At 31.3% G+C, this 27,209-nt stretch overlaps 2 protein-coding genes across 2 annotated transcripts; both read left to right on the top strand.

Annotated features, from left to right (window-relative positions):
- The first annotated feature begins 5,719 nt into the window (after positions 1-5,719).
- On the top strand, positions 5,720-7,492 carry LOC114419478 (transcription factor MYB102-like). Its single transcript, XM_028385151.1, has 3 exons — positions 5,720-6,015; positions 6,154-6,283; positions 6,522-7,492. Exons 1-3 carry the CDS (start codon positions 5,883-5,885, stop codon positions 7,273-7,275), a joined length of 1,017 nt encoding a protein of 338 aa, XP_028240952.1. The 5' UTR covers positions 5,720-5,882; the 3' UTR covers positions 7,276-7,492.
- A 12,458-nt stretch (positions 7,493-19,950) lies between these two features.
- On the top strand, positions 19,951-26,779 carry LOC114419477 (probable serine/threonine-protein kinase abkC). Its single transcript, XM_028385150.1, has 5 exons — positions 19,951-20,171; positions 22,446-23,787; positions 25,333-25,590; positions 25,777-25,932; positions 26,331-26,779. The coding sequence occupies exons 2-5, from the start codon at positions 22,453-22,455 to the stop codon at positions 26,448-26,450; spliced, it is 1,869 nt and encodes a 622-aa protein (XP_028240951.1). The 5' UTR covers positions 19,951-20,171; positions 22,446-22,452; the 3' UTR covers positions 26,451-26,779.
- Positions 26,780-27,209: the final 430 nt, after the last annotated feature.

The raw sequence follows: 27,209 nt of genomic DNA, 5'->3' as shown, positions 1-27,209 counted from the left end.
ATATAAATGAAACCTATATTCAATAGTTCACTTCTTTTTTATTTGTTTTTTTTATCTTTTAGGCTTAATTATAACTTTAGTCTCCATTTATTAATTCATAATCCATGATTTTAGTCTCTTATTCTTTTCACAATTTTGGTCTATTTTAGTTATTTAAAAATTTTGGTTTAATTCTCAATTTTGTATATATTGTATTTTCTTACTTTGACTCAATTGAACTTTTAAGCTATCATATTCATTTAAGGTATTATAAAAAGAATTTAAATAATTAAAACAACAATTTAGACTTAAGAAAATCAAAATTTCGGATGAAAAATTAAAACTTATAAGGAGATAAAAATTATAATTTAGTTTTTCTCTTATTATTTTATTTTGTTCATGGATTCTTCAAATTGATTGAGGGCAAGCTGCGTGTTCCTTGGTGGGCCAAGTTCGGCATTCTTACCTTTTTTTTCTCCTTTTTTTATTCATCTGTGTCTAGTTGGGCGGCCCAATCTCTGATTTCCGGCTTTGTATGATGTGAGTTACTATTGGCAGAATAGGTTTTGCTATTGGCCCCTACACTCCCTTAAAATTCTAAGATTATCTCTCTCCAAAAAGCATTACAGCATCGTGACTGCAATGGACAAAAGGATTGTACAAAAATTTTGTAGTCCCTTATGTGCAGCGGAATCATGATGTCATAAAACTTTTCGAGGAACAGAAAAAATATACAACGAAATCATGATTCTATTATACAAGAGGGGTTAAAACATGACAATACTACAGAAATGTGATTCCGTTGTGTGATGGACAATAGAATCACACTTTTGTTGCGATTTTATTCTTGGAAAAAAAGAAATACATGATGGAATCACACTTCTGCTGTACTTTTTTTTTCTCCAAAAAATACTAAAGGGAAGGAAGTGTGATTCCATTATATTGTTTATAATGGATCACACTTTAGTTGTACATTTTTTTTCTTGAAAATTTTAAAAAGTTTATGGAAATGAAATGTATTGCATGCACATAATCACAATTCCATTGTGCAACAACAATACCAAAAAAGAATAAAATCATGATTTCATTTGATCACGAAAAAGAAAGAAAAAAATATCTGACAGCGTTAAGCGTTAGTGCAAAGAGTAAAGAGAAAGAGCAAAGGGAAAGAGAAAAAAGAAAGAATAAATGAAGAAAGGGAAAGAGGGAGAGGAGAATAAAGATAGGGGGAGGTGGGGAAGGGTGGGGTGGGATGAGAAATGATAGTTTGGTAATTGCCCTCTTTTAGTAGAGGCCGAAAGCAATTTTATTAGGACCAATATTAACCCCTTGTATGATTTGTTACTCTTTACTTTGTTAGGTTCGGTCCAGTATTTTTAATTAATTATTGAGTTCTGATTTCTCCCTTTTACAAAAATACAAAACATCGCCCAAAAACATTTTTAATACTAGTAAATTTTTAATCTAATTGAGTTAATTAAATGTTCTGTAATGATAAAATAATTAAAACATCCATAAAAATAATAATAAAATAATAACATTGATTAATTCCATATCTACCATATTTATTTATTTATTGTTGATACAGTTTTTATTTATAAGAAATAAGTTATAGTGTAAAATACATTATAATTTGTTTCTTAAAAAAAAAGAGTTAATATAATATTAATTGTTAAAGAATAATTTGTTAATTCAATTAAATTGAATATTAGTTATGTTAATCCATGTTAGAAGATAGTTAATTACTAGCTGTTGTAAAGTGTCACGTGGATTAAGACACATGTCAAGATTCAAATTAGATAGTTGTATGTAGTTCAAAAAAACAACCATAGGAATCAAAATCATTTTTAAGAATTATGTCACTTTAAGTTCTTTAATATACATGTAAGAATATAGTCACTCCTGTGGACTTAAATTTTTATCAATTTAATCCTTATATAAATGTCTTCTCTTTACAAATTTGCATATTAACTAAAAAAACAACTAAAAAGAGTAGAATTAGGTTTGAAACTTTAACAGGTTAGTATCGTGTTTAAATAAATAAAGAAAACAAATTTACGGTGAAAATCTCCTTACATGATTAAATTATTGTTTGACTTTATACCTTTTGTGAATTAGGTAAAGTTTAATAAAGCCATTCTTGAGAAAAGGTTTCCACGTAAACTTGTGTTCTTGCGCATGTTTACATTTAGAAGAACACTTTTTTTGTAAACGAATGTTATATTAGCCATTGTTTCGACTTTCAATGAATTGAAAAGTATGATAGAAACAAAAACATCAGCATCTAAACCGAAGCCACTTGACTATTGCAGTAAGTTTTTATTTTCTTATAAAAAAAACAAATGTTTCTTTAAAGCAAGTGATTTTTTTCAAATAAATTGAGGTCATAGACGCCAGCTTCAACCACAATAGGCAGCAAGACAAATCACAAAAATAGACGTGACCAATTATTTAACAATAATTTAGAATAATTATTAACATTTTGATAAGCATCATTAGATTCTAAAAAACACACGTAGAAGATGAACACTTTTCTAATTTATTTTCACTGTTCCACATGCATTAGAAGTTAGATTTGGTAGCGTGGCACTTTCCATCAGAGGATGTGTGGTGAATTTGGCTAATCCAGTGACGTTTAATTGTCTCTACTGTTGTAAGTGGCTAAGCCAACCTTGTTATCTGAGGACACGTCTCAGGTAGTTTCTCAAATTTCAATTATATACAATTGTACTAATATTTGTGTCCCCGTAAACTGCAACATTGGCGATTGATATCCATTAAAATACTCAAAATATTCATCTCGTACCAAGTAATGCTAATTATTACTATTATATTTAAAAATTACACATAATCAGTCCCATTAGGTGTAACCATTTCTTACTTTTTGCAAAACTCATTCTCTCTTTTTTATGCTTCTATTTTTGTTTTTCATTTTTGGTATCATCTCTATATAGTTTATTTACATTGAATGTAATATGAGAAACAAGTCTCATATTAATAGTTTTTTTTTTTATTGAAAGCAAACTTATTTAATTTCAGTTAAGAGAGCAAAATAAATATAAGAAGGAATACACAATCATAGAATTGATTGCTAGCAAATAATTTTGACACTTTGGTTAGATTAAGAACAATATGATTAGTTCGGTTCCTAACAAAATTTACTTTTGAATTTGGACTATTTTTTAAGATATTATTTACAGAAAGATATAAAATCATTGGACACCTGAACAACCTTAAATTTCAGATGATAGGATGTAAGTTATTATAGATTTACAATCTATCTCGCCCATGCTGGAAACGTATACATAAGCAAGATATTCATCAATTCAGAGTGTCACAAATTTTTTTAGTTAAATAAAGTCATTTAAACTGAAAGCTCGATCTCTATTATATTTTTATACATGACTTGATCCAAGATAGTATAGGAAAAAAGACTTGTTCTACTTCCTTTTATGACCCGCACACTACTCCTGTTGTTCCAGTTCAGACTGGGAAGGGGAGAAAAAAAATATAAAGATAAAACGTGTTATTTAACCTACACAGTCAAAGATAATGACTACTCTTTCAGAAAAATATGATAGAACATTTGTATAGCTAAAAAGGCCTCTTAATGTCTAAGGCGGCTATAAGGGGCGGTGGACAACGTGTATTTATACTTTGCAATTGAGATTCTCTTAAAAAAAATATATGTGCAAGCAAATAATATTAAGATCACTTACATTATACAGTCAATAATTTTTTTATGAGACTTAAGTAATTTCATTTTCAAAATACTTTTTGAGAGTAAAATAAGCTCAATACTTTTTTTTTTTATAATATTAAACTATGAGCAAATGTCCAATTTTGCAAACCTCGTCTATTCGTTACTAATAAATCATAGCTTAGCATAACTATGTTACTTTTAGTCTTTAAAGTATGATCAAGTCTATTCTAAAAGTGGAGATATAAAATTGATTTAGTGATTATGATGAGAAAATTTAAGGATAAAAAAAAAGTGAAAAGAAAACGAGAAATTACAACTTAGGATCTCTTGGGATATTTTTAACAAAACTAACAAATTAATATTATTTAAAGATTAAACATATAATAAAAATAGATCAAATACTACATCAGACACACAAACATTATGACATGAACTCGATAAGCAAATTGGGGTTACTGAGATATATTCTTTTGCAATACTCGTTGGAAGGAACAAAAAAGTTATTAGTGTTATGCTTTTGCTATTAAAAATATATTTTTTTTTAAAAGGGAAATCAGAAGCATAAAATTCATGATCTTTTTATACAGAATTTCAAAAACAGAAACCGAATGAAAATATATATTATAATTTTTAAAAAGTATAAATAAAGAAGTGATAGTAAAAAAATAATAAAATGATGAACTAAAAATTCATCTAAAAGTCGAAGAAGTATTTTATTTCAAAATTATTGAATTCATCACTGAAAATGTTATATATATGTTAAAGGTCAGGCAGTTTATCTCTAGTAACATAATGTTTATTAACAAAAATTAATCTATTAGTATAAACATTATAATCTACACTAATATAAAACATTATACTAAAACAATTCTGATATAGCATTGAAACTTAATATGATATCAATACTTCATAATATTAGTATATAATATACATTATGTTATTAATATAAGTTCACAATGTTACATTAATAATTAATTTTCATTAAATAATAGTTATATTATATTATTATTAATAATTCTAAACATTAATTGAACTTCGTTTCATTAGTATAAGATACACTTTTGTATATTTAGGTATTAAAAATATAATTATTTTATGGAAATGTGACTGTAAAAAGTATTTTGTAAATTTAATTATAGAGAGAGATATGTCTGTCAATAGAAGAATTCGACTTAGGGGTTCAGTTTAATTTTTTAAAGGTAGTTTCTTTGTAATTTTAAATGATGGCAAGCCAGAAATATGATTGAAAATTATTGATGTATGCTAAACTTTATATATATTTTTTTGTTGAATATCATGCTAAACAATTTTTTTTAAGTATTTAACACAATTATATATTTAATACTTTCAATATTATCATTAATTAAACTAAAATAATTTTTTAAGCACCAATTAAACTAAAATACGCCTAGACATATGTAATTATACATTTCAAATACCATTTTTTTTTAAAAAAGTGTTTATTTAGTTTGATAATATAATAGCTTTTAAGAATCACATTAAAATTGATTTATAATTAACTAACAGTATAAAACTTTTTATATACTATTATTGTCAGTATATAATTATTGAATTCATTTTTTTTATTATAATTAAGTGTAATCACAAGTAAATAAGAACATTTCCTCTAAAACATGGAATTGGAAAGAAGACATGTGTTCTTAGGGGTTACGTGGCCTGTAATGTGTTGATTACAGCTAATGTGAACCCAGAAAGGTATGGGTCACACTCTCCGGAAAACGATGTAATGCTATCAAGCAAACGTATGAATCCAATGAACAAATTTCAACGTGTGATTAAAAGTAAAGATTTTTTTTCCCAGTAATATTAATTAATTCACTCTACTTTTACTAATTTGCAATGCTAGATAGAAAGAAATTTAATACACAAACCACCTTGAGAAAATTTATTAAATGATATGAAAAGGGGACACGTAGCAGAAGAGATAACAGAGGCCGGCACCAAATCCAATTGAGTTGCCCTTTTTCTTACCCTTCATCTCCTTAATTGCTATTTATACAACAAGCAACTACGTCCCCTTGAGTCTCATAAAAACATAATTCCATTATTTCTCTCCCACACTTTCTTTATTTTCTCACGTCTCCAAAAGCTTCTCCCTCTTTCTTTTTTTTTTCTATCACGCAAACTCATCATTTAGCTATAGTAGCTTAATTAAGTAGCTCAACAAGTTCAAATTACAATGGGTAGATCACCTTGTTGTAACAAAAATGGCCTCAAGAAAGGACCATGGACACCAGAAGAAGACCAAAAACTTATTGATTACATTCAGAAACATGGGTACGGCAATTGGAGAGTACTCCCAAAGAATGCTGGTATGTCATAAATTTATCTTCATCTTTTGTACCAAAAATGAACATTATTAAACACACAAATAAAGTAAGTTTTTGTTTTTTCTATTTGTACTTGAACTAATATGAATGTATGTGTTTTGCTTATTTTGCATTGAGTAGGTTTGCAAAGGTGTGGAAAGAGTTGCCGTCTCCGTTGGACAAACTATCTCCGACCAGATATAAAGCGAGGTCAATTCACTTTTGAAGAGGAAGAGACTATAATACAGCTACATAGCATTCTTGGCAACAAGTAAGCCACTTGTTTAATAAGTATTTTTTTTCTCGTAAGAATCCAAAACAGATATAAAGAGATTTACAATAATTTATGTATTTTACTCGATCAATTAAACTAGATTTCTTTAGTTAGTTCTTATTTAATAAGTTTTTGCTTTTGGACATGAGTCCAATATTATTATTGATTAAAGTACTAATAATAATAACGAAAGAGGGTTTTGTAATTAACTTGGTATTATGGGATTACTGTGTAGGTGGTCAGCTATTGCTTCTCGCTTACCCGGAAGAACAGACAATGAAATCAAGAATTACTGGAACACCCACATTAGAAAAAGGCTTCTAAGGATGGGAATTGACCCTGTGACACATAGGCCAAGGCTTGATCTTTTGGACCTATCTTCCATCTTAAGTTCAACCCTCTACGGTTCAACACAAATGAACATCCAAAGACTTCTTGGCACTAACACAGTGGTGAACCCTGAGCTTCTAAAGTTGGCCTCGTCACCCTTCCCCTCTCTGCAGCAACGCCAACACCAAAACATGTGTGCACAAAATTGTGAAGAGAACCATCTCTGTGACCCCCAAATTCAGAACCAAATCCCTCAGGACTTGGCTCAAGAAGCATTGCCTTTCAATCATACACAGTTTGTTGAATCCAATATGAATATTATTCCATACCCTTCAATTTTCCAAGACTCTAGCTTCCAACAACATTCTCAACCAAGTGATTTGCATTGCAACGGAATTGATCATACAAGTTATGTTCCTCAATTACCAAACTATGATTACCCTCCAATTTCTGAACTCTCAACTTATAACAATTCCTATAACAACAACCAGAACTTCAGCTACACTTCAGTTCTCTCAACGCCTTCTTCAAGTCCCACACCGTTGAATTCGAACTCGACGTATGTCAATGGGTGCAGCAGCACTGAGGATGAGACAGAAAGCTATGTCAGTAGCAACAACTTGTTGAGATTTGAAATCCCAGATATGCTATACGTATGACTAAGTACTCATATAATTAACTTATTCACATCATGAAACAATCGTCTCGAACAAAATTGATTTATTTATCTGGGGCTAGCTAGATAATCACAATGGATCGATTGTGTTCATACTTGTAACATTTTCTAAATTTTTAATAGTATTGGTAGTTGACTTTCTGCATTGAGGCTTTTGATGTGTTAGGAAAAAGAAGTCCTTATATATCCTTTTCCAATTATTTGTCGCTTCAAGTTTCTATTATTGCCATGTTACTGTGCATGTCTGTTTTCTTCCTAATATTAGCAATTTATTAATATTAATAGGATTATATAAACAAAGCACTTAACCAAAACCAGTTAGCAAGTCACTTCAAGGCAAGAAATATTGAGTATTATGCGCAACAATCAACCAAAAATCAACATATACATAAAATTAAAATGTGCCAAATCATTAATTAATTATATAAATAATGTATTTTCATATTAATTAAACACAAAAATATAGCGAGAATGAAATAGAAAAACCAATCATTAATAATTAATATTTATTGAAAAAATAAAAAGAATTTAATTTTAATGCACTATCAATTTATTAAAAATCATCTTACATATAATTTTAAAAATAATTATTATAAAATACAAATATGTAAACACTAAATTAGAAATTTTAAAAATACACGTTGTCGGCTGAATGCTTCTCAATATATATGAGTAACATTTTATTCAATATATATCCCTTGGGATGACAGCTACTTTTCTACTTATTTGTATATTGTGATAATGTGAATCTAATAGTTTAGTCGGATTTGGACTATCTCAAATTAGAATCCTATGCCAAATTAAAATTGAAAAGAGAAAAATTGGAAGTATAGTAGCCAGGGGACAAAGAGAGAGGAAGGAGGGAGGGAGGCAAGATTTGTGGTTTGAGAGATTCCGACAGCGAGTCCAGGATGCCGGCGAGGTGGCCGGAGATAAACGCCGGAGCACGTGAGTTGGGCACCTGTCCGCGACATCTGTAATAGGTAACTGTCTTTTCACGCATTGAGAACGAGTAAAGTAAAAGAAAATATGATTTTGCATGGGGGCTTTGACCAAAACTCTTTGACTTTGGGTACGTGGCCGTGCACCAGCGGTGTCACTGCATTTTGTGGTGTCCATCACACAAGCATCGATTACTTTTTTCATTGAAAATCATGGCATGCATCTTGTGCTGTTTTTTTGTTTATAATTAAATGGGTAGATATATATGGTCATCTATGAAGCACAAACACTCTCGTTCCTTGTTCCTTGTTCTGTTCAATGTCCGACACGCATTTGTATTAGTGTCCGACACCGACACGACACTTGTATTATATTCTATATTTTAAATATTATGTCGTATCCGGTATCCGTCCTTGTTGGTGCTTCATAGATGATGGTATGGGATAATATTAATTGCCTCAGAAGTGGGGACATGTGGGCCTCAATAATACAGAAACGAACCGGTTTGAGACCTTGGGTAACCGGTTAGGTCTGTCTTCTTATCCAGTTCTAGGTGCTTTCATTTTAAAATTGACAGTTAGTTCACATCTTATATATTGTCTGATTATATAACGTGATGTAGTTTATCTTTTTATATTAAATGATTAAGTTTTATTTTTTATTTTTTGCAATTAAAGCTTAACGATCTTTTTACAAATTTAATATTTTAAAAAAATATATTTGAATTCCTAATTAATTCATAATCTTCTTAATTCAAAACCTAAGAAATACTATGGTGATACTTTCAAACTCATTACTTGTTTATCAGTTTTACAGGTTCATCTATTTTGTAGTTTTTGTTAACCATTGTTCTCTAGTCTCCACAAGAGCACCAAGATACTTTTTTTCTTTTTTTCTGTCTCTCATACTCTCGCACTTCAAGTTTTTTTTCCGTCACACTAGGAATTGTGAGCTTTATTTCCCCCACACTTAAATTTCCCAAATTCCCCACTCACTGGTTAAGGATATTGTAAGCCCTTTTTCACTCTTTTGGCCGGCAATTGCACATTACTTGACACCAAATGGAATTTCCGTAGCAGACATTGAACGCATCCAACCACTGAAGCGCATTCCCAAATTCTATTAAAACGTTCGATAATTGGTGTAAACAATATTTTCCGTTTAAATAGCGGTTATAATCGGTGTAAACAATTTATTTTCCGTCCAAATACTGGTTACAATTAATGTCGGCGTTGATTAAGAGTGTGGGTGAACAACGGTGTTTCACGTCGGGATTGTTGCTCCTGAGGTATATAGAGCCCCCCACGACTACATGAGAAGAAGAATGTTGCTTCTTTGGAAGCAAATTTTTTATGACAAAGATTGATAGAAGGAAGAGAAGGTTAGATTTAGAATTAAAAAAAATTAAGAATTAATCAGGGATTAAAGTGTTTTTTTAAAATATATTAAATATGCAAAAAAAATTCTTAGACTTTAATTAGAAAGAAAATTAATGTAATTATATGATGTGACAAAGTAAGTCAGTTATGTGATATATATTTTTTTATAGGTATTACATATTGATTTAGTACCATAATTATTATTTCGTTTAAACACATGAAATAAACAAAGTGTCACATAATAACAATGATTTAAGCTTTTTAATATATAAATTTAAAACTTTATTAAATAATATATGTTAATTTTTTTTAATATATAAATTTTACCTCAACTGTAAAATCAGTAGACACACTATCAATCTTATATAAATTAAGTTTTATAAATATTGCTTATCCGGCCCATTATTTGATTTGAGATTTTGAATTGTGTTCCTTTTAAATTATTGCTTATTGTTTGCGTTTCTCTATCTTTGCCATGTTTATAGAAGCTTTAGCATTGAATGTTGTTCAGGAAAAACATGTATATTATAATGTACAGGAATAGACAAAAATAATTCATGCATGCAACTTATACGATGGTTATAACTTATAAGTTGTAACCATCAGTAATGGTAAGAATCTCTTAAAAAAAAAAAGTGATGTCGCTGAGAAGAGAAAATTATATATACAAGTTTAGTTAGATTTTAACTGCAACCAACAAGTGAGGGAAATTTATAATGCTTTAACAATTTAAACCACTACTAATATATAAAATTAAAAACTTTCAAGAATCTCACTATTAAAAACCGATGGTAATTTCCGTGTTCCCTTGGATTATTTTAAAAAAAATGCTCGTAATTCTCTGAAATTTTAATCATCAAAATAGCAAGAATTGTTTACAAAATAATTGTTTTTGAAAATAAGTTTTTTCATTTATTTTTATAATATTCACAGTCATACTCACTTATAGTTTTTTTTATAATGTTTGATTAAATATATATTTAACTAAGACTATTTTGACAAGACTAGTTGAAAAACTAATTGTAAATTAAAAAGTTGACTAGAAATTAAAAAGTTAGTTGTAGTTAAAGTTAAAAAATAAGTTAACAAAATGAATCATAAGTGTTTAGTAAAATTATAGTTAAAGTAACCATAAAATATAAACTTACATAAATATAAAAATAATAAAAATTTACTTTAAATAAAAAAAATTAAAAGAAAATCTAATAAATTTTCAAAGGCAAAAATAAAATAAATATAAAAAGCTAAAAACTACTTTAAAAAAACCTCTTTAACCAAATAATCAAACAATTTTTATAAAAAATATCTTACCAAATACAATCTAAAAAATGCTCCTTTAGATTTTATTTCTCTACATGTCTAGCCGTCTAGCATGTTTTCAATGACCATAAACACGACAAACATGGAGCTTATAGCAAACAAGAGGTAGGGCTGCATATATATGGTCGGTCTGCGTGTTCTGCCTGGTTGTTGCATCTCAGTTTTCCAACATTTTTCATGTCCTTTTGTGTATAGTATTTACATTTTTCATGTCCTTTTGTGTATAGTATGTATGGATCCTTGAACACGTCTGTGTGACGCAGAATTGGCTCATAGGCTGCGCATGTTTCTAAATTTTTACCACATTCACTCAACATTCGAAGCCAAAATAAATGTGCAATATCTAGCTAGGTAAAACCAATTTTATTTTATTTTTTTTATCACTAAATATTAATTTTTTATTTTTTTAGTGAAAGAAATTTGAATCTCTGATTTCTTACTCCTCTTTTTTCTCATCTACTAAATCAATCTTATAACTCTCCTTTATTTATCTTCTGTGTACCTCAGTATAATATTTTGGTCATATCTAGGTAAGAAGCCAGTTACGTGTGAGATATATTTTGGTCAAACTTACTTGTTCAACCACATCTTTGAAGCATATGGTTGGCTTGGCACAATGGCATTTAATCGACACGAGTCACCGTACGTATACGATTTTAAGGTTCCCATTGTGGGTTACCGATTCTGCAAGTGACGAAGCCCCTTCACTCGTGCATGCATGTAATGTAAGTCGTTCGTCATTTTTGCGTATACAAAGTTTATATGCGTCGTATTCATAATTGAAATTTGAAGGATGAGATTTGGATTTTTCTCAACTTGTCTTCGAAGCAAAGCCCATTAATCATGCCCGCATATTAGAGAAAACTATTAATACTATACATTCTTAGAGTATTGGGTATGTTTTGGTGAAAATATGTAAAAATCAGAAAAATACTGTATTAATTATATTATATCTTACAAAAAATGATGAAAATTAAAACATATAATTAATGTGAATTTTCTAAAATTACATCCTCACTAGATATATATATATATATATATATATATATATATATATATATATATATATATATATATATTATGTAAGATTATACTTATTTATTTCTATTTTATTCTTAACTAATGATTATTCAACATTTTTTTATTTTCCAGATTTAAAATAATAAAATATCTATATAAATAATAAAATTTATCATTGATCAAAATTAAAATATCAAACTATAAATAGAATTGGTACAATAATTTATGTAAGACAACGGCATATGCTAGTCTTGACTAACAACCGACCACACACACAAATGATCAACCATAGAGAGAAGAGGGTTTTTGTAATCCTACGTGACCCTGTCTCTCTCGCTTTCTTTCTCTACCGTCCAAAGAAAAAGCTGCTTCGGAGCTTTTGAAAGTAAACTCAAAAGTGGGTTTGTGTCTTTGTTTGTGCTCTTCTCTTTAATTATCACTTCGTTCTCTTATAATTAATTATCTGCCCATGTTTTATTTGTCTATTTTTGTGTCTTCTTTTAGATGACATGACCATATATAAGAGGAAAATATGCAATGTGCAACGCGCGGAGAAAATCTTGGCCTAGTGGGCAACTTTCTCTTGCGGCATTAGAGCCTTAATTATTTGTGCGTATTTATATATAATTATATATGTGATGTAACATGAAACGAATACGCTAGCTATCCACCTTTCACATATAAAAATGGGGAACTTCTACACTAAGATTGTTTACCAATTTCCCATCGCCCTTTGTTTTGTCGCTAAAGTAGAAACAGAAGTTTTGCTTCTCATGTAGATGTTGTGGGGTTTGGGACAAGGCAAACTTCAAATTAGTAATGAATTATCTTAGCATGATTGGTCACATTTTGATAACACTCCATTAGAAGTTTAACATCTGTATAAAAACCTAAATCTTATAAGCTTTTGGAGTCAGTATACCTTCTACCAATTTGAATTTGTGTCTTAATTTTTCTCTATTTTCATGTGTGTGTGTGTTTGTGTGTGAAAAGTCAGAAATGGGGGAATTCGTCTGCGGGAAAGCTTGATTCTCTTTGCTTTCAATTATTTTGAATGTCAACTTATAATTCAAACAATGACATTATATAGACATTAACTTTCGTAGAAAAGTATGAGATTACACTACGCACTAACGAGAAAGTTTCAATAATATACTTTTAAATTCTAACTCAATTTGCATAGATCCAAAGTCCAAAAGAAAAGGCTTTTACTAGCAACTATGTTTGATGTCTTCAATTGACATGCAATGCCCCACTACACACATCATCGAGAAAAATTAAACATTATATATACTTTTAAGTTCTAACTCAATTTGCATAGATCCAAAGTAAAAAACTTCTTGCGGTTTATGCATATATATAACTATAACATTAAGTGATTAACCCACTCTCCCTAGGTTGAAAACAACTCAAAATAGATCAGACACCTAATTCGGATTGTCAAAGGTGATAATAAGTGCACCAAATACGCACTAAAACGTGCTCTCTGTCGATAAGATGACCATTCGTACAAAACTCATGATCATATAAAGAAAGAATGGTATTAATTACTGCATATATAATAACTATGTAAATGAAAATTGTTTAGTGGGACACTGTTGGAATACTTCAGACAGAACTGCATACTAGTATATGGGCACGCAAGAACTCCTCCCCCAAATGATTGATGAAAAAACTCATTGGAAAGTCTGGTAATTGATGTTTATTGAACTAACTAAGTTTTTTGTTCTTATTTTTTTTAAAAAAATTTAATTTTTAGTTCTTAAATAAAAATTTGATTGACTAGAGTGTTTCAACTTTTTTAAAATTTAATTTTTAGCCTTTAAACAAAAATTTGAATGGTCAAGATCTTTTAACTTTTCTTTTCATTAAGATTTTTAGTCTTTAATAAAAAGTTTAATTTTTAATTCTTGAAATCTCATTAATTAAATAAAAATAATTGATTAAAATTTTAATTTAAGGACTAAAAACTAAAAATTTTATTTAGAGATATTGGCTGATCAAACAAAAGTTGAGAGATCTTAATCAATTAAATTTTTATTTAGAAATTAAATATCAGATTTAAAAAAATTTAAAGATTAAAAACTTAATTAACCCAATTTAAACCATAATTATCTCTATTTTGGTTGATGACATAATATAAATTGTCATTCAACAAAATATCACCAATCAACTTATTAAGATGCATATATAGGTGTATATTATCAATAAATTTCTCTTTTTGTTTCTAAAAAATGGATAGGTGTATAGATCCATGGTTATTTTTAAGATATGATAAATGAAAGTGCTCTATATGGTCTTCATTCGAAGTTTAAGTCCAATTTTCTACCCAACACAAACAAGAATGACTGTTCCATAAAAATACACTTAAACTTTCGGCGATGATATAAAATTGAAATTGGTTTCAGTAACGACTCTTGTCGCAATCAAGTGATTAGAAATGAAACCTTATAGATTTCGATCAGTCCAATAATTAGTTTAATGAAATGATTGACTGATAAACCTGTTTTTATTAGTTAAACATTGCGTGCAACTAATTAAACTTGTATTCTTAGCCAAAAGTACACCTGTTACCTACACTCTCTAGCAGTAATCCTTTCCTTATCATATAATTATGACACTTAAACAAAAATGAGGTTACAACATGCAGAAGTCTAAATTATTATTTGGAAAATGACTTCGGTCACTGCTAGGGAAGATACTCTCGATTTGGTCAATTGAACTACCGCAACGAAAACTACGAGCTATTTTACGTTCCTTGAATTGACAAAGAAGTTTGTCTTGAAATAATTATATAAGACATTTAAAAACGTACATTTAAAACAAAGAAATTTGTCTTAAAACTAAACCCATTTTTATTTTGAAAAAGATATATACCGGTTCATTCCAAAGATAAGCAATAAGATAAGGCGACCTAGCCTCCACCGTGGATCACTTTCATAAGTAGTCCATGGAGTATTACCCTGGCACCAACAACCACCACCACTATAGCAAAAACCCTAATATATGTTTACTCCTCTTCCCCTTGGTACTGTGATTCCCTCGAATCCCTTCCAAAGCATTGTGATTCACAGAAACGGTTAGTGCAAGCATGATTTTCATCCTCCTCATCATCACCATCACTGCCATCGCATCCTCCTTCCGCCGCAACAACAAGCCGCAAACACCCTTGCATTGTAACCTCCTTCACCGCGCGCCGCCAGAAACTACCACTGCCAAAATTGTAACCCATCCCTTTAGAAATGGAATATGGAATTTCTTTGTTTGAACAACGTGGAGAATCAAGACCAAGAGGGAAGACACAAAGAAACTAATCACTGCCAAGCGTTTCGAATTAGTCATCGACAAAGAAACAGCGATGGTTTCACAACATTGAAGCCACATGTCTGTGTATGGCGGTTTGATTTTGATTTTACGATAGTTGCTATAGATTTATGTTTCTTCACAGATGTTTTTCAAACACAATGAAAACCTTTTATTGAAATTTCAAATGGGTATCCTAAAATTTCTGAACTTGTCATGTAATAGGTATTTGTTGATTCTTCAAATAAATTTGGTTGTATTGTGAACAACTTTGTACTCCATTAACGCCCAAGCTTCATGCGTTTTGAAATTTAATATCTTTAGAAATGGAATATGGAATTTCTTTGTTTGAACAACGTGGAGAATCAAGACCAAGAGGGAAGACACAAAGAAACTAATCACTGCCAAGCGTTTCGAATTAGTCATCGACAAAGAAACAGCGATGGTTTCACAACATTGAAGCCACATGTCTGTGTATGGCGGTTTGATTTTGATTTTACGATAGTTGCTATAGATTTATGTTTCTTCACAGATGTTTTTCAAACACAATGAAAACCTTTTATTGAAATTTCAAATGGGTATCCTAAAATTTCTGAACTTGTCATGTAATAGGTATTTGTTGATTCTTCAAATAAATTTGGTTGTATTGTGAACAACTTTGTACTCCATTAACGCCCAAGCTTCATGCGTTTTGAAATTTAATATCTTTAGAAATGGAATATGGAATTTCTTTGTTTGAACAACGTGGAGAATCAAGACCAAGAGGGAAGACACAAAGAAACTAATCACTGCCAAGCGTTTCGAATTCGTCATCGACAAAGAAACAGCGATGGTTTCACAACATTGAAGCCACATGTCTGTGTATGGCGGTTTGATTTTGATTTTACGATAGTTGCTATAGATTTATGTTTCTTCACAGATGTTTTTCAAACACAATGAAAACCTTTTATTGAAATTTCAAATGGGTATCCTAAAATTTCTGAACTTGTCATGTAATAGGTATTTGTTGATTCTTCAAATAAATTTGGTTGTATTGTGAACAACTTTGTGCTCCATTAACGCCCAAGCTTCATGCGTTTTGAAATTTAATATCTTTCATTTGTTATCGTGCATTGTGGGGATTTGTTGGTTTGGTGAGTTTAGCAATATCACTATGTTATTGTGTTACCTTTATTTTCGGACAGAGGAGGAAGGAGGAGGGTGTGGTGGTGGTTAGGGATTACCCGTGCTGGAGGTGTTGTCGAGTCGCCGTTGTAGCTTCCATTAAGGGCGTTGGGAGAGGGAGGGACAGAAAAGAAGAGATGTTTTGATAAGGGTCCATGATATTATTATGTACCTTCATAAATCCAAGGGTTCTGAATAATTTTGATTGCCCTTATATAGATATATATCCAGGATCGATCAAACTCAGTACCTTATGATCATTGTCATAGGACAATTATCATAAGGACCAAGTACCTCGGTTGAATAATTGTTACTTTAATAATTTTAATTTGTTTTAAATTATTTGTTAATTTAAAAATTAAAAAGATATTAATTACATTTTTTTTCAATTTATGATTTTTATTTTGGTATTTCTTCTCCTTGGAATGAAAGAATATTATCGTAATGAAATCATAATACACTCGAATAAATTTTTATATATTTTTTTAAAACTGGAAATTAATGTTATTCTTTACTTAAAAAGTTATGTGACTTTTCAAGTAAATCCATGTCATTAAATCTTAACCACCTAGTTATGATTATATGGTCCAGATTCAATATTCTCACTCATGTAAAATATTCTTATGATATAATATTTTCTCTCTCTATATATTTATAATTATTTAATTATGATATAAATTATCTTTTTAATAATAATAATAATAATGTTCCGTAACATTTTTTAGGGCCTTTAGACCCTCATTGAAAACAAAAAATAATAATAAATCTATAAATTGAAATGTTATTCTCACCCTTTTTTAAGTTCACACCCTACTTTTCTTTTGAAGCTTTTTTTTTTTGTTGGAAACAAGATATCCCCATGGCCGAAAATCATAGGACTAACCATCAAAATGTAGAGATCACCAAAGTGAGTTTTTTTTTATCCCAATAAAGTCTTCTCCATACGTATGACTAAGAAATCGAATATTTGTTAGCATGCTTAAGAAACTCAAACATCTACCAACTTTGTTGAACCTCTTTGGTACTTTTGTTTTTAAGCTAATTCCTATTATACCTCTCCCTTCCCCACAACCCTCCTTCCACTTCACCTATTCCACCTTACTTTTGCATTACACTCTTTCTTTTCCATTATTCTCTTTCACTTTTGCACAAGGCACAACACTGCACTACACTTGCCCCTTCCTTCTCCTTCACTTTTGTGTTCATCACCCTGCACCATAGGTCATAGAGTTGCACATCACTCACTTCTTCATGTCTCTATTGTTCACAATCCTCCTTCTCCATATGGATAAGATGTTGTATTTTTTTTGTTGTTGTCATTGATCAAATGGAAACATGTTTTCATTATATAGTATGTACAATAAAATATATTTTCGTTATATTACGTACCTTAAACATAACACAACAAAAGTATATTTTTATTCTGTCATAAAATTTGTTTGAACAAAGTTTGAATTTGTTTAATAGAGTCTCAATGTGTACAAAGTATCCGTTACGAATCATATTGGAGTACATATTTTTTTGAGGAAGTGAACATGTCAAATGTTTGGGAGAATATGATAGTAGCAAGCAATGTTGCTTAAGAGATTTTGATAAATGAAAACTATACTACTTTAGAGAATTAGGGTCGACCCAAGGATAAAACAACTAAAGCTTAAGCTTTTGACTTATGAACATTTTTTATTAGTTTTTAAAGTAAAAAATGCCACCCATGTTTGACTAAAAGACCTCACTTACCACTCATTTCTTTAAAGTAAAAGGAAATATCTCAATTTTTTACTAAGCTGACCATGGAAGAACCCTATAGAAGAAAATGAGATTGGTTGGACAAATTCAATAGAAGAATGAGAAAACTACACAATAGAGAGATTGAATGTGAACCTCCAACATGTTTCCCAATAATAAATTAACATTCTATTTATGTTTTAGACAATATAAAATGTTTTCTTTATATATTTTAAAGACTTTAAATTTAATATATTTGTGTTCTCGTTTAATACTTTCTAAAAAAGTACTTCATATTTTTCCATTACAATTGCTATCCAAAAGTTTTTTTTACACAAAATAAAAAAAATTAATAAATTAATAAAAAAATATTTTTTTTACAATATTAACTTTATTATTAATATACCTTACAAGTATTCGGTTAATCTGAATACCCACATGTACCCCTAACACCTTTAAGATATTGAAGTACACCTCACGTACTTGGTCCAGCTGAGTACCCGAGCACTTAATCCTTTAGGCGTATTCCAAAGCCCATAAGAGTACTCACTCTAGTTGGATACACGAATACTCAATCCCTTGAACATATTCCAATGCCCATAAGAGTATTGACGTACTCGCCCTAGTCGAGTATCCGAGTACTGATTCCCTTTAGCATACTCCAATGCCCTACAAGGGTACTTGTGTATTCTGCCCAATCGAGTACCCAAGTACTCATTCCCTTAGGCATACTTCAATGCCCACAAGGGTACTCATGTACTTGCCTCAATTGAGTACCCAAGTACTCAGTCCTTTAGACATATTTCACTATCCATACGAGTACTCATGTACTCGGCCCAACTGAGTATCCAATCACTCAGTTTACTAATGAAAGCACTCAGCATGGCCGAATACCAGATACTCTTATCATGCCTATAATTGTTTACTTAGAGGAAAGACTTACCAGATCAATCGATAAATAACCATTAGGGATGAAATCAACTCCTTAATGATAATTATAGATACATTACCTAAAGAGGTAATATTGGGAAAAAGCCCACAGGTCCAATAACTACATGAATATTGAGATAAACCATTGTTGATTCTCATTTATTGCTTTTGGCCGATGCCTTACTTAAGCGTTGGAGTGCCTATTGCAAGTATCTCACCCTCCGACTTGTCAAATACTATTGGAGAAGAAGAAAGACTACTCCAAAGATATAAGCAAGTAAGAAAGTCACTTGTTTATCGTTATACAAGTACAATTACTAATTCATTTTTAATTTTTATTGTTCATCACTAATATTATAAAAAATGTATATAAAAATAATAATTAATTATACTAAAAAACTAAAATAATAATTATATTTTGAGAATTATTTTTTCTTTTCGATTATAACAAAAAGAGGATGGGAGTATTGTACTAAAAAGTTAGTTTAAATATTTTGTTACTTCTTGCATTTTAACACTTTTTTTATATTTTTGTTTTTGTAAATTTTTTTACTTTTAGTTCTTGTAAATTGTGTTTATTTTGATTTTAGTTCTTAAAATATTTTAAATATCATTTTGAATAATGAAAAAAATATAATTTAAAATATTCGAAGGAAAAAAATATAATTTAAAACAACTAAAAGTAAAAAACTAATTTTACAATAAAAAGAAACTTTAAATTATAAAAAGTAAAAAGATATTTAAGCCTAAAATATTTTGTAAGATAATATAAAATTAATGTAACATGGTTGATTTACCGTTACGATTACGACTTTCAAGACCATTATGTGGATCGAAAAGAAACACAACACCAAATTGTGTACACCAAATCAAATTATAATTGGACATAAGATATCAATACAATCAATAAAATATATGCAATAGCTCTTGAAATTTTGGGGCATGATCGTTTAGGGTTTGTGCTCGTTATTGCCGCCTCAGTGACAATAATCGCGCCAACTCTTGTATGATCCATCCCCTCAGATCCTTCCAATTCCACTGTCTCGCTTTGACCGCCGCCACCAAACTAGCATGTTCTTCCGTGCTTCCCTTTCAGGTTCTTCTCATATTCTATTTCTGTTTGAATTTTTACGACCCATTAAGCATGCTTCATAATTAGTAACGGATCATGTGTTTCCTTAGTTAAAGGAGGAATTTTTATTGCTTTTATGGAATAGTGACGACTTGGGGTCTTTGATGAGGAGAATAAAAACGCATTTTTAGAGTATGAACCATTGAATTTCCAAGAAATTTGGGGTGGATTTGGCCTTTGTTGAATGCTTTGATTAATGGAATTTCTTTAATTAATTGCTATCCTTGTTTGCTTTTTTTGACTAAGTATCTTAGAGAGGTTAAGATTTAGTGCATCAATTTATAGCTCCCCCCACTTTGCCTTGTCAACTTCCAAGTTTTCCTTTTGGTAGCTTCAAGGAAGCCACAACCTGCTGGTTTTCATTCCTTCACTTGTTATTGTCTTGTGCTGTTGTTAATTCTTTCCATCATCCCCTTTTACGTGGAAGTGTGCAACTACTGAGCTCCCCTGGCTCACTTGTCACTTGCAATAAAGTACTGAATGAAAATAAAGCTTCTCAACTTCTTCTCCTTCCAGTTAAGGGGTGTGTCTCTTCTAGCCCCATAAACTGTGTTTCTGCTTATTTGGGGTTGTGTGCATGGCATCGATACAACAACAACAACAACAACGCCTTATCCCACTAGGTGGGGTCGGCTACATGGATCAACTTCCGTCATAATGTTCTATCAAGTACCATACTTCTATCCAAATCATTAAGTTCGAGATCCTTTTTTATAACCTCTCTTATAGTCTTTTTGGGTCTTCCTCTGCCTCGAATTGTTTGCCTTCTCTCCATCTGGTCTACTCTCCTCACTACAGAGTCTACCAATCTTCTCTCTACATGCCCAAACCACCTAAGTCTATTTTCCACCATCTATGACTTGCTAGTTGCTTCAAAGGAAAAGCAATAAGACACAACAATTATATTACCTTCTAAGGGAAATATCTAATCAAGTGCCCACAAATCATAATGCATGGTAGCTAATGTAGGATAGGCAATATAGGACTATTTATATATATTATTTAAAGCTTATAATTATATGGAAATCCTTCAAGGAAACTTAGTGATACATAAACTAGTTGCTCCAAACCCATTGATTTCATATTCTATGTCTATTTTTTTTCTATTGCAGCATTACTCTTTGTGTTTCTGTGTCTTCAAATTGCCCTAGATTTATCACTTGTAAATTTTCAGAAAAAAGGCTAATATCATAGTTGTAAACTTTGGATTGGTCATCAATTCAGTAAGGAGACTAGTTTGCTAAGATTACTTATTAAAAAAAAAAAAAACTTATTTGATTGTCAGGAAGATAATTGTGACCCAAAGTAAATTGATTAAACCATGACTAAGTGTTCAGGAATTTGATAGTTGTGGGTCCTTGTTCTTGTAATTAGAGTTTAATTTCAGCACAAGGTAGATCGGCCTTGTGAATTCTCTGCATTTGGCCCATATGGATTCTTGCATTGGGGGGCATGCTAGGGATATAAAATGAGTCTTGTGCATACACTATAGCTTAAAATTTAAGATATCGATTTATTATGGCTACCTCACATTGTGCTAGCTCTTCAGTGATCCATCAAATTCACATCCACACAGTGCAGCTCTTTAATCACATCTTTTCACCCTCCCCCAAATCTTCTCTTGCTTATTTCTTACTGCCCCCATCATTGTTGTCTTTTGTACACTTTGGTCTTTGTGTACAAATGGACAAATAACAGTTTAATTGATAAAATAATCTTATCGTATGCTTACAAATATTTATCAAGTTTTCTTTATGTATTTTTGTTATAAATGGAAATAATGAAGTTTGGATAGCTTTTATTGAAGCTAGGGAAAATAGTTTATTCATGAGAGATTTCACAAGTTTGGTGATGATTTGTGACACTGCAATACAGAATGAGGGTTTATTTTAAGTATTGTTGCAGGAATATGGATAACAGCACTGGATGTAGTTTTGAATATTTTTTTTAATTGTTATTAGAATATGCCAAAATAACTAGTGATGTTCTCCTAGTTTGGTGGACAAAATTGAGATTGAAACATAATAAACCACTCTACAGTGAGTAGTGGAGGACATTTATTTTCTGTATCTAGTGTGTTTTGAATAACTTGATGCTTAAAATTAAAATATAGCATACTAGTATAGAATTAAATTTAAATGCATGTCAATACATATGGCTTTTGTTTATAGAAGAATATAGAAGAAACTATTGTTTGCTTATCAACAGTGTTCTGATTGACATGATATTTGTTTGCAGATATTTGATGCTTGGAAACGTAGGGAAAGTTGCCCAATCTATTCTCAGAACCCATGGAAGAAGATATTTGGAAGCGAGTAGAAATGAGGCCTTTAACTCAGTTGGACCAAATATTAAGCACTGCAAGATGTACATGCAATATAAGTTTCCAAGTGAAGGACGTAGTTCATTCTTGTGGCACTGGACAAGAGAAAACTTTCACAAAGGCTGTTCTTTTAGAAACTTCTCTGTAATTTCGGCTAGTAATGTAGCAGCATATAATTGTCGAATAGCTTGGAAGTTTCTGTACAAAAAATACTCTTCCAATGGTTATAATGGATTTACCTCCATAAATATGATTGCTCAAGCAGTGAGCCTGGCTTTGACTCGTTCTTATTTGCTGGTTCCTGGTTTTTTGGCATTTGCTAGTGGAAAGCTAGCATTGGCTCAGCCAAATGGGGCAGACACAGAATTTTACCCATCTCAGAATGCTTTGTATATGCATGCACAAGATGGGTATGGTTACATGTTTGCATTTGTATTCATTGTAGTGGAAAGCCTTGTCTTGTTAGCGAGAGCTATCTATCTGGCCATATTATTCTCTCCAAGCATACTGATGGCGCCACTTGCAGATTATTTTGGACCAGAGTTCAGGAAAATGTGGCTATCAGTTGTTCATTGCACACTAGAAAAAGCAGGTCCAGCATTCATAAAATGGGGTCAGTGGGCTGCTACCCGGCCTGATCTGTTTCCTCAAGATCTATGTACTAAGCTTGCCGAACTTCAGACGAAAGCTCCTCAACATAGTTTTAGCTACACAAAGAAAACTATAGAAAGAGCATTTGGGCGAAAAATTTCTGAAATTTTTGAGAATTTTGAAGAAGTGCCTGTTGCATCTGGAAGTATTGCACAAGTGCATCGTGCTTCTTTAAAATATCGTTACCCTGGTCAGCAAGCAAAGCCCCTGGTGGTTGCAGTGAAGGTTAGACATCCTGGTGTGGGAGAATCTATCAGAAGGGATTTTGCTATTATAAATTTGGTGGCAAAATCTTCAAAGTTCATACATGCACTTAATTGGTTAAGGTTGGATGAAAGTGTTCAACAGTTTGCAGTTTTCATGATGTCTCAAGTTGACCTTGCAAGGGAAGCTGCTCATTTGAGCCGCTTCATTTACAATTTCCGTCGATCGAGGGATGTCTCTTTTCCTAAGCCTGTCTATCCACTTGTGCATCCTGCAGTTTTGGTGGAAACCTATGAAAATGGAGAAAGTGTATCACATTATGTAGATGAACTTCAAGGACATGAAAGGATTAAAAGTGCTCTTGCTCACATTGGTACTAATGCACTTTTGAAGATGCTTCTGGTAAAATGTCTTTCATTAACAGCTTTTTTTTGTTTATATATCTTGCAGCTGATGCTAGAAACATTTTTAGGCTTATTTTTGGCATTGGTTTGTTATTCGTCATGAAGGGTAATCATGATTGACTACTGATATGTCCTGACATGTGAGTGTGAGTGTGTGTCAGAGAGAGGGAGAGAGAGAGAGATTAGGAGACTCTAGACTTAGTGGGGGCAAGAATTCATTTTTTATTTATTTTTTACTTTACCAAGTGTGTTTGATCAAACTGAAATTTATTTGTAATGTTAATGTCCTTATATTTGTATAGTATAATATAGGCTATGTTTGGCAAGTCATTTCAGTTAGCTTCTAATTTTTTTTATTGTTATCCTTAATATATTTATCCAATTTTCTAGTTATCATTTTTTAAATAAATCATGATTTTTTATTATTTTTTTACGTCATTTTACACTTTTCAGCTACTTCAACAACTAATTTTAATAAACACTAATACTTTAATAATCTAACTTTTCAGCTACCAGCTAGCTTTCCAGCTTCCTGCTAGTTTTTTATTTAGTTTTGCCAAACATAGCCATAATATAACAATATTTAATATCCAACTACTGTTATTAGAGGATACTTATATTTATATTTGTCCTATACATTTCATACTATAAAATTGTGGAATATTCAATTTTTTTGTTAACTCTTTGAAATTAGTATCTCTCAATTCCCAATGTGGTTGTTGTCCACCTTGCACTTTAGACTTGATAAGCTGATCCTGTGATACATAATTTGAAGGTGTTAATTCTGTGATATTTGTAGTTTCCACCTGTTAATTCATACTATATCCTGTGATACATCAATTCCATCCAAAAGGTCCTAAAAATCCTAAAAACAATGCAGTTTTGAGGGCAAAAATGAGATTTCAGATATCCTCTGTTAGCAGCGCTACAGTGCTGCAAAACCATGCTTTCTTGGCTGCAAAAACAACTGTGACACCGGCAAGTGAAAAATGCACTGATATACATGCTTGTGGCCGCCGATGACTGCTCCACCATGTACCGCTGCAAAAGTACAGTATTGATAAGTGATAACCCTGCTAACAATTTAAACTTTTGGGAGAGTTGGCTATCAATAGTACTCTTTCAATTTTATCTGCAATAAATTATCTTTTTTTATCTGCAATTATTGCTTTTTGACTGCACTTGTTTGATTTATTATTTAATTACACTTTTCTCCCCTTGTACTTTAACACACTCTCAACTACCCTTCTAATGTTTTGGTTGAGTTTAACGGAGGTTAATGAGCCTAAAATTGTAGCTAATTTGTTGACAGAAATTAATATTTTTCACTGTGACTCAAACATCAGCTATATAATGACACAAAAATGTTTTAAGGGGATAAACTGAGAATCTTAAATTATGGGAAATAAAGGGCAATTTACCCTCAGTATGTTTACATCCTATATTTTATTATGAATGCAAAGAAGCCTGGGATCTTTCAATAGCTTTGAACTTTAACACCATAATGTTTTACCTTCTAAGATATTGAGATATCTTCTTTCAGGTGGACAACTTCATTCATGCAGACATGCATCCTGGAAATATTCTTGTACGGAACAAGCCTCACAAACGGCTTTTCAAATCAAAGCCACATGTAATTTTCCTTGATGTAGGCATGACTGCTGAACTCTCTGGCAGTGATCGGGTAAATTTATTGGAATTTTTCAAAGCTGTTGCCCATCGAGATGGTCGGACAGCTGCAGAGTGCACACTCAAGTTATCAAAGCAACAGAACTGTCCAAATCCGAAGGCCTTTGTTGAGGTAATTTATTTAGCTTGCAATTGTTGTTCGTGGTTGATTCAAAATTAATTTGTCATGTAGAGGTTTTTGATTGATTAACACTGCATATGGAACATTTCATTTTATGACAATTGAGTCCCGAACCACCGAGTTTGGTTATGATTCTGTGCCATTTTACACATTGGGTTTGCTCGTTGTTTCTAGCAGGAGATGGAAGAGGCGTTTACTTTTTGGGGCACTCCAGAAGGTGACCTGGTCCATCCTGCCGAGTGCATGGAGCAATTGCTTGAGAAAGTTAGGCGTCATAAAGTTAACGTTGATGGCAATGTTTGTACTGTCTTGGTGACCACCTTGGTTCTTGAGGTAATTCTTTGTGATATACCACTGTAAAAGTTTGTGAGTCGCATGCATAGAAAACACCGATCAGAGCATAAATTAGATTTAGTGTGTTTTTGTGTTGAAGAATTGATTTTTGGTCCAAAATTGTTTTCACATGTTTTGGCTTCATGTTGGAGAAAATTTTAAAATTAATTTTGAGTTGAAATAACTGAGTAATTTTTGCGTTGGATCAGAAAATTAATATTGGATTTTACTCATAACTTGATTCTATTCAAAATCAATTTTATCAACACTCATCTAAACATGCACTTAAATCGTATCCTTTTCACGTTCACCACATGGTCTTGCCAATTATCTATTTTGCTATGCCCTTTACTATTTCAAATAGCTGATGTTAATATTGGTAAATATGTGATTTGTAGGGTTGGCAGCGCAAGCTTGATCCTGGGTATGATGTGATGAATACTCTGCAGACATTACTGCTTAGAGCTGATTGGGCTAAGTCTCTTTCCTACACAATTGATGGGCTCATGGCCCCTTGAGAGGAGGGGTTTCCTTGTTGAGGCTCTTAAAAATAATTTTTGACCAAAACCTGAAACAGGATTTGTACTAATGGGCACTACCAAATTTGCCCTTTTATTTTTTGCTTGCCTTCTTTTGGGAAGGTTATCCCCTTATTCATCTTTGTCAATTTCCAGCAGTTATTACTGTGTGCTTGAGCATCACAGTTTACGAGAAAAGCTTAATAAAGCAGTCAATTTTGTACCCACTATACTGTACTAGTTGGAACGGAAGTCTCCGTTTGATAATGTCGAAATCTTGAGATTTATTTAACTACACATTCCGAGGTAAAACCAGAGTCAGTTATTTACCCTTGGGATACTATTGTCTATTGACTATATTATCTACTGTATTCACGTAAGAATAAGAAAATTTAAAACGTCTAGAGTACGGTAATTAAACAGAAGTCACAGGAAATCTTATTCTGTTATAATTTAGATCAAACATAATTTTTCTTTATTTTTTCCCCCTTTTTATTTTATCTTATTTTTTTTAAAAAAAAGTTTCAAACATGTAGGTCATAAACCAGTGTCGCTAGAAAGGAAAAGTTCCCAATGTCAAACTCATTTACTGAAGAAGTGAAAGTGTGTTCAGTACCACAGTCAATTCTGGGGACAATCTAATGGATGGACAGCTTTACAATATATGAAAAATGTTAGATATTATGTTCATGATTCAACTTAAATACAACATTGGTAGCGTTAACAGTTGATAAAGATCGCATGTACTTGATATATCCA

Source organism: Glycine soja, chromosome 7, assembly GCF_004193775.1.
Source record: "Glycine soja cultivar W05 chromosome 7, ASM419377v2, whole genome shotgun sequence".
Classification (NCBI taxonomy): Eukaryota; Viridiplantae; Streptophyta; class Magnoliopsida; order Fabales; family Fabaceae; genus Glycine; species Glycine soja.
This window is presented reverse-complemented; position numbering and strand designations above follow the sequence as displayed.

What these genes read in the sequence shown, in the direction of transcription:
- LOC114419478 (XM_028385151.1), top strand. Translation starts at nt 5,883, where the DNA reads ATGGGTAGATCACCTTGTTGTAACAAAAATGGCCTCAAGAAAGGACCA. An exon ending in AGTACTCCCAAAGAATGCTG is followed by an intron (nt 6,016 to 6,153) that starts GTATGTCATAAA and finishes TGCATTGAGTAG; the next exon opens with GTTTGCAAAGGTGTGGAAAG. An exon ending in CATAGCATTCTTGGCAACAA is followed by an intron (nt 6,284 to 6,521) that starts GTAAGCCACTTG and finishes ATTACTGTGTAG; the next exon opens with GTGGTCAGCTATTGCTTCTC.
- LOC114419477 (XM_028385150.1), top strand. Translation starts at nt 22,453, where the DNA reads ATGCTTGGAAACGTAGGGAAAGTTGCCCAATCTATTCTCAGAACCCAT. An exon ending in CACTTTTGAAGATGCTTCTG is followed by an intron (nt 23,788 to 25,332) that starts GTAAAATGTCTT and finishes ATCTTCTTTCAG; the next exon opens with GTGGACAACTTCATTCATGC. An exon ending in TGACCACCTTGGTTCTTGAG is followed by an intron (nt 25,933 to 26,330) that starts GTAATTCTTTGT and finishes TGTGATTTGTAG; the next exon opens with GGTTGGCAGCGCAAGCTTGA.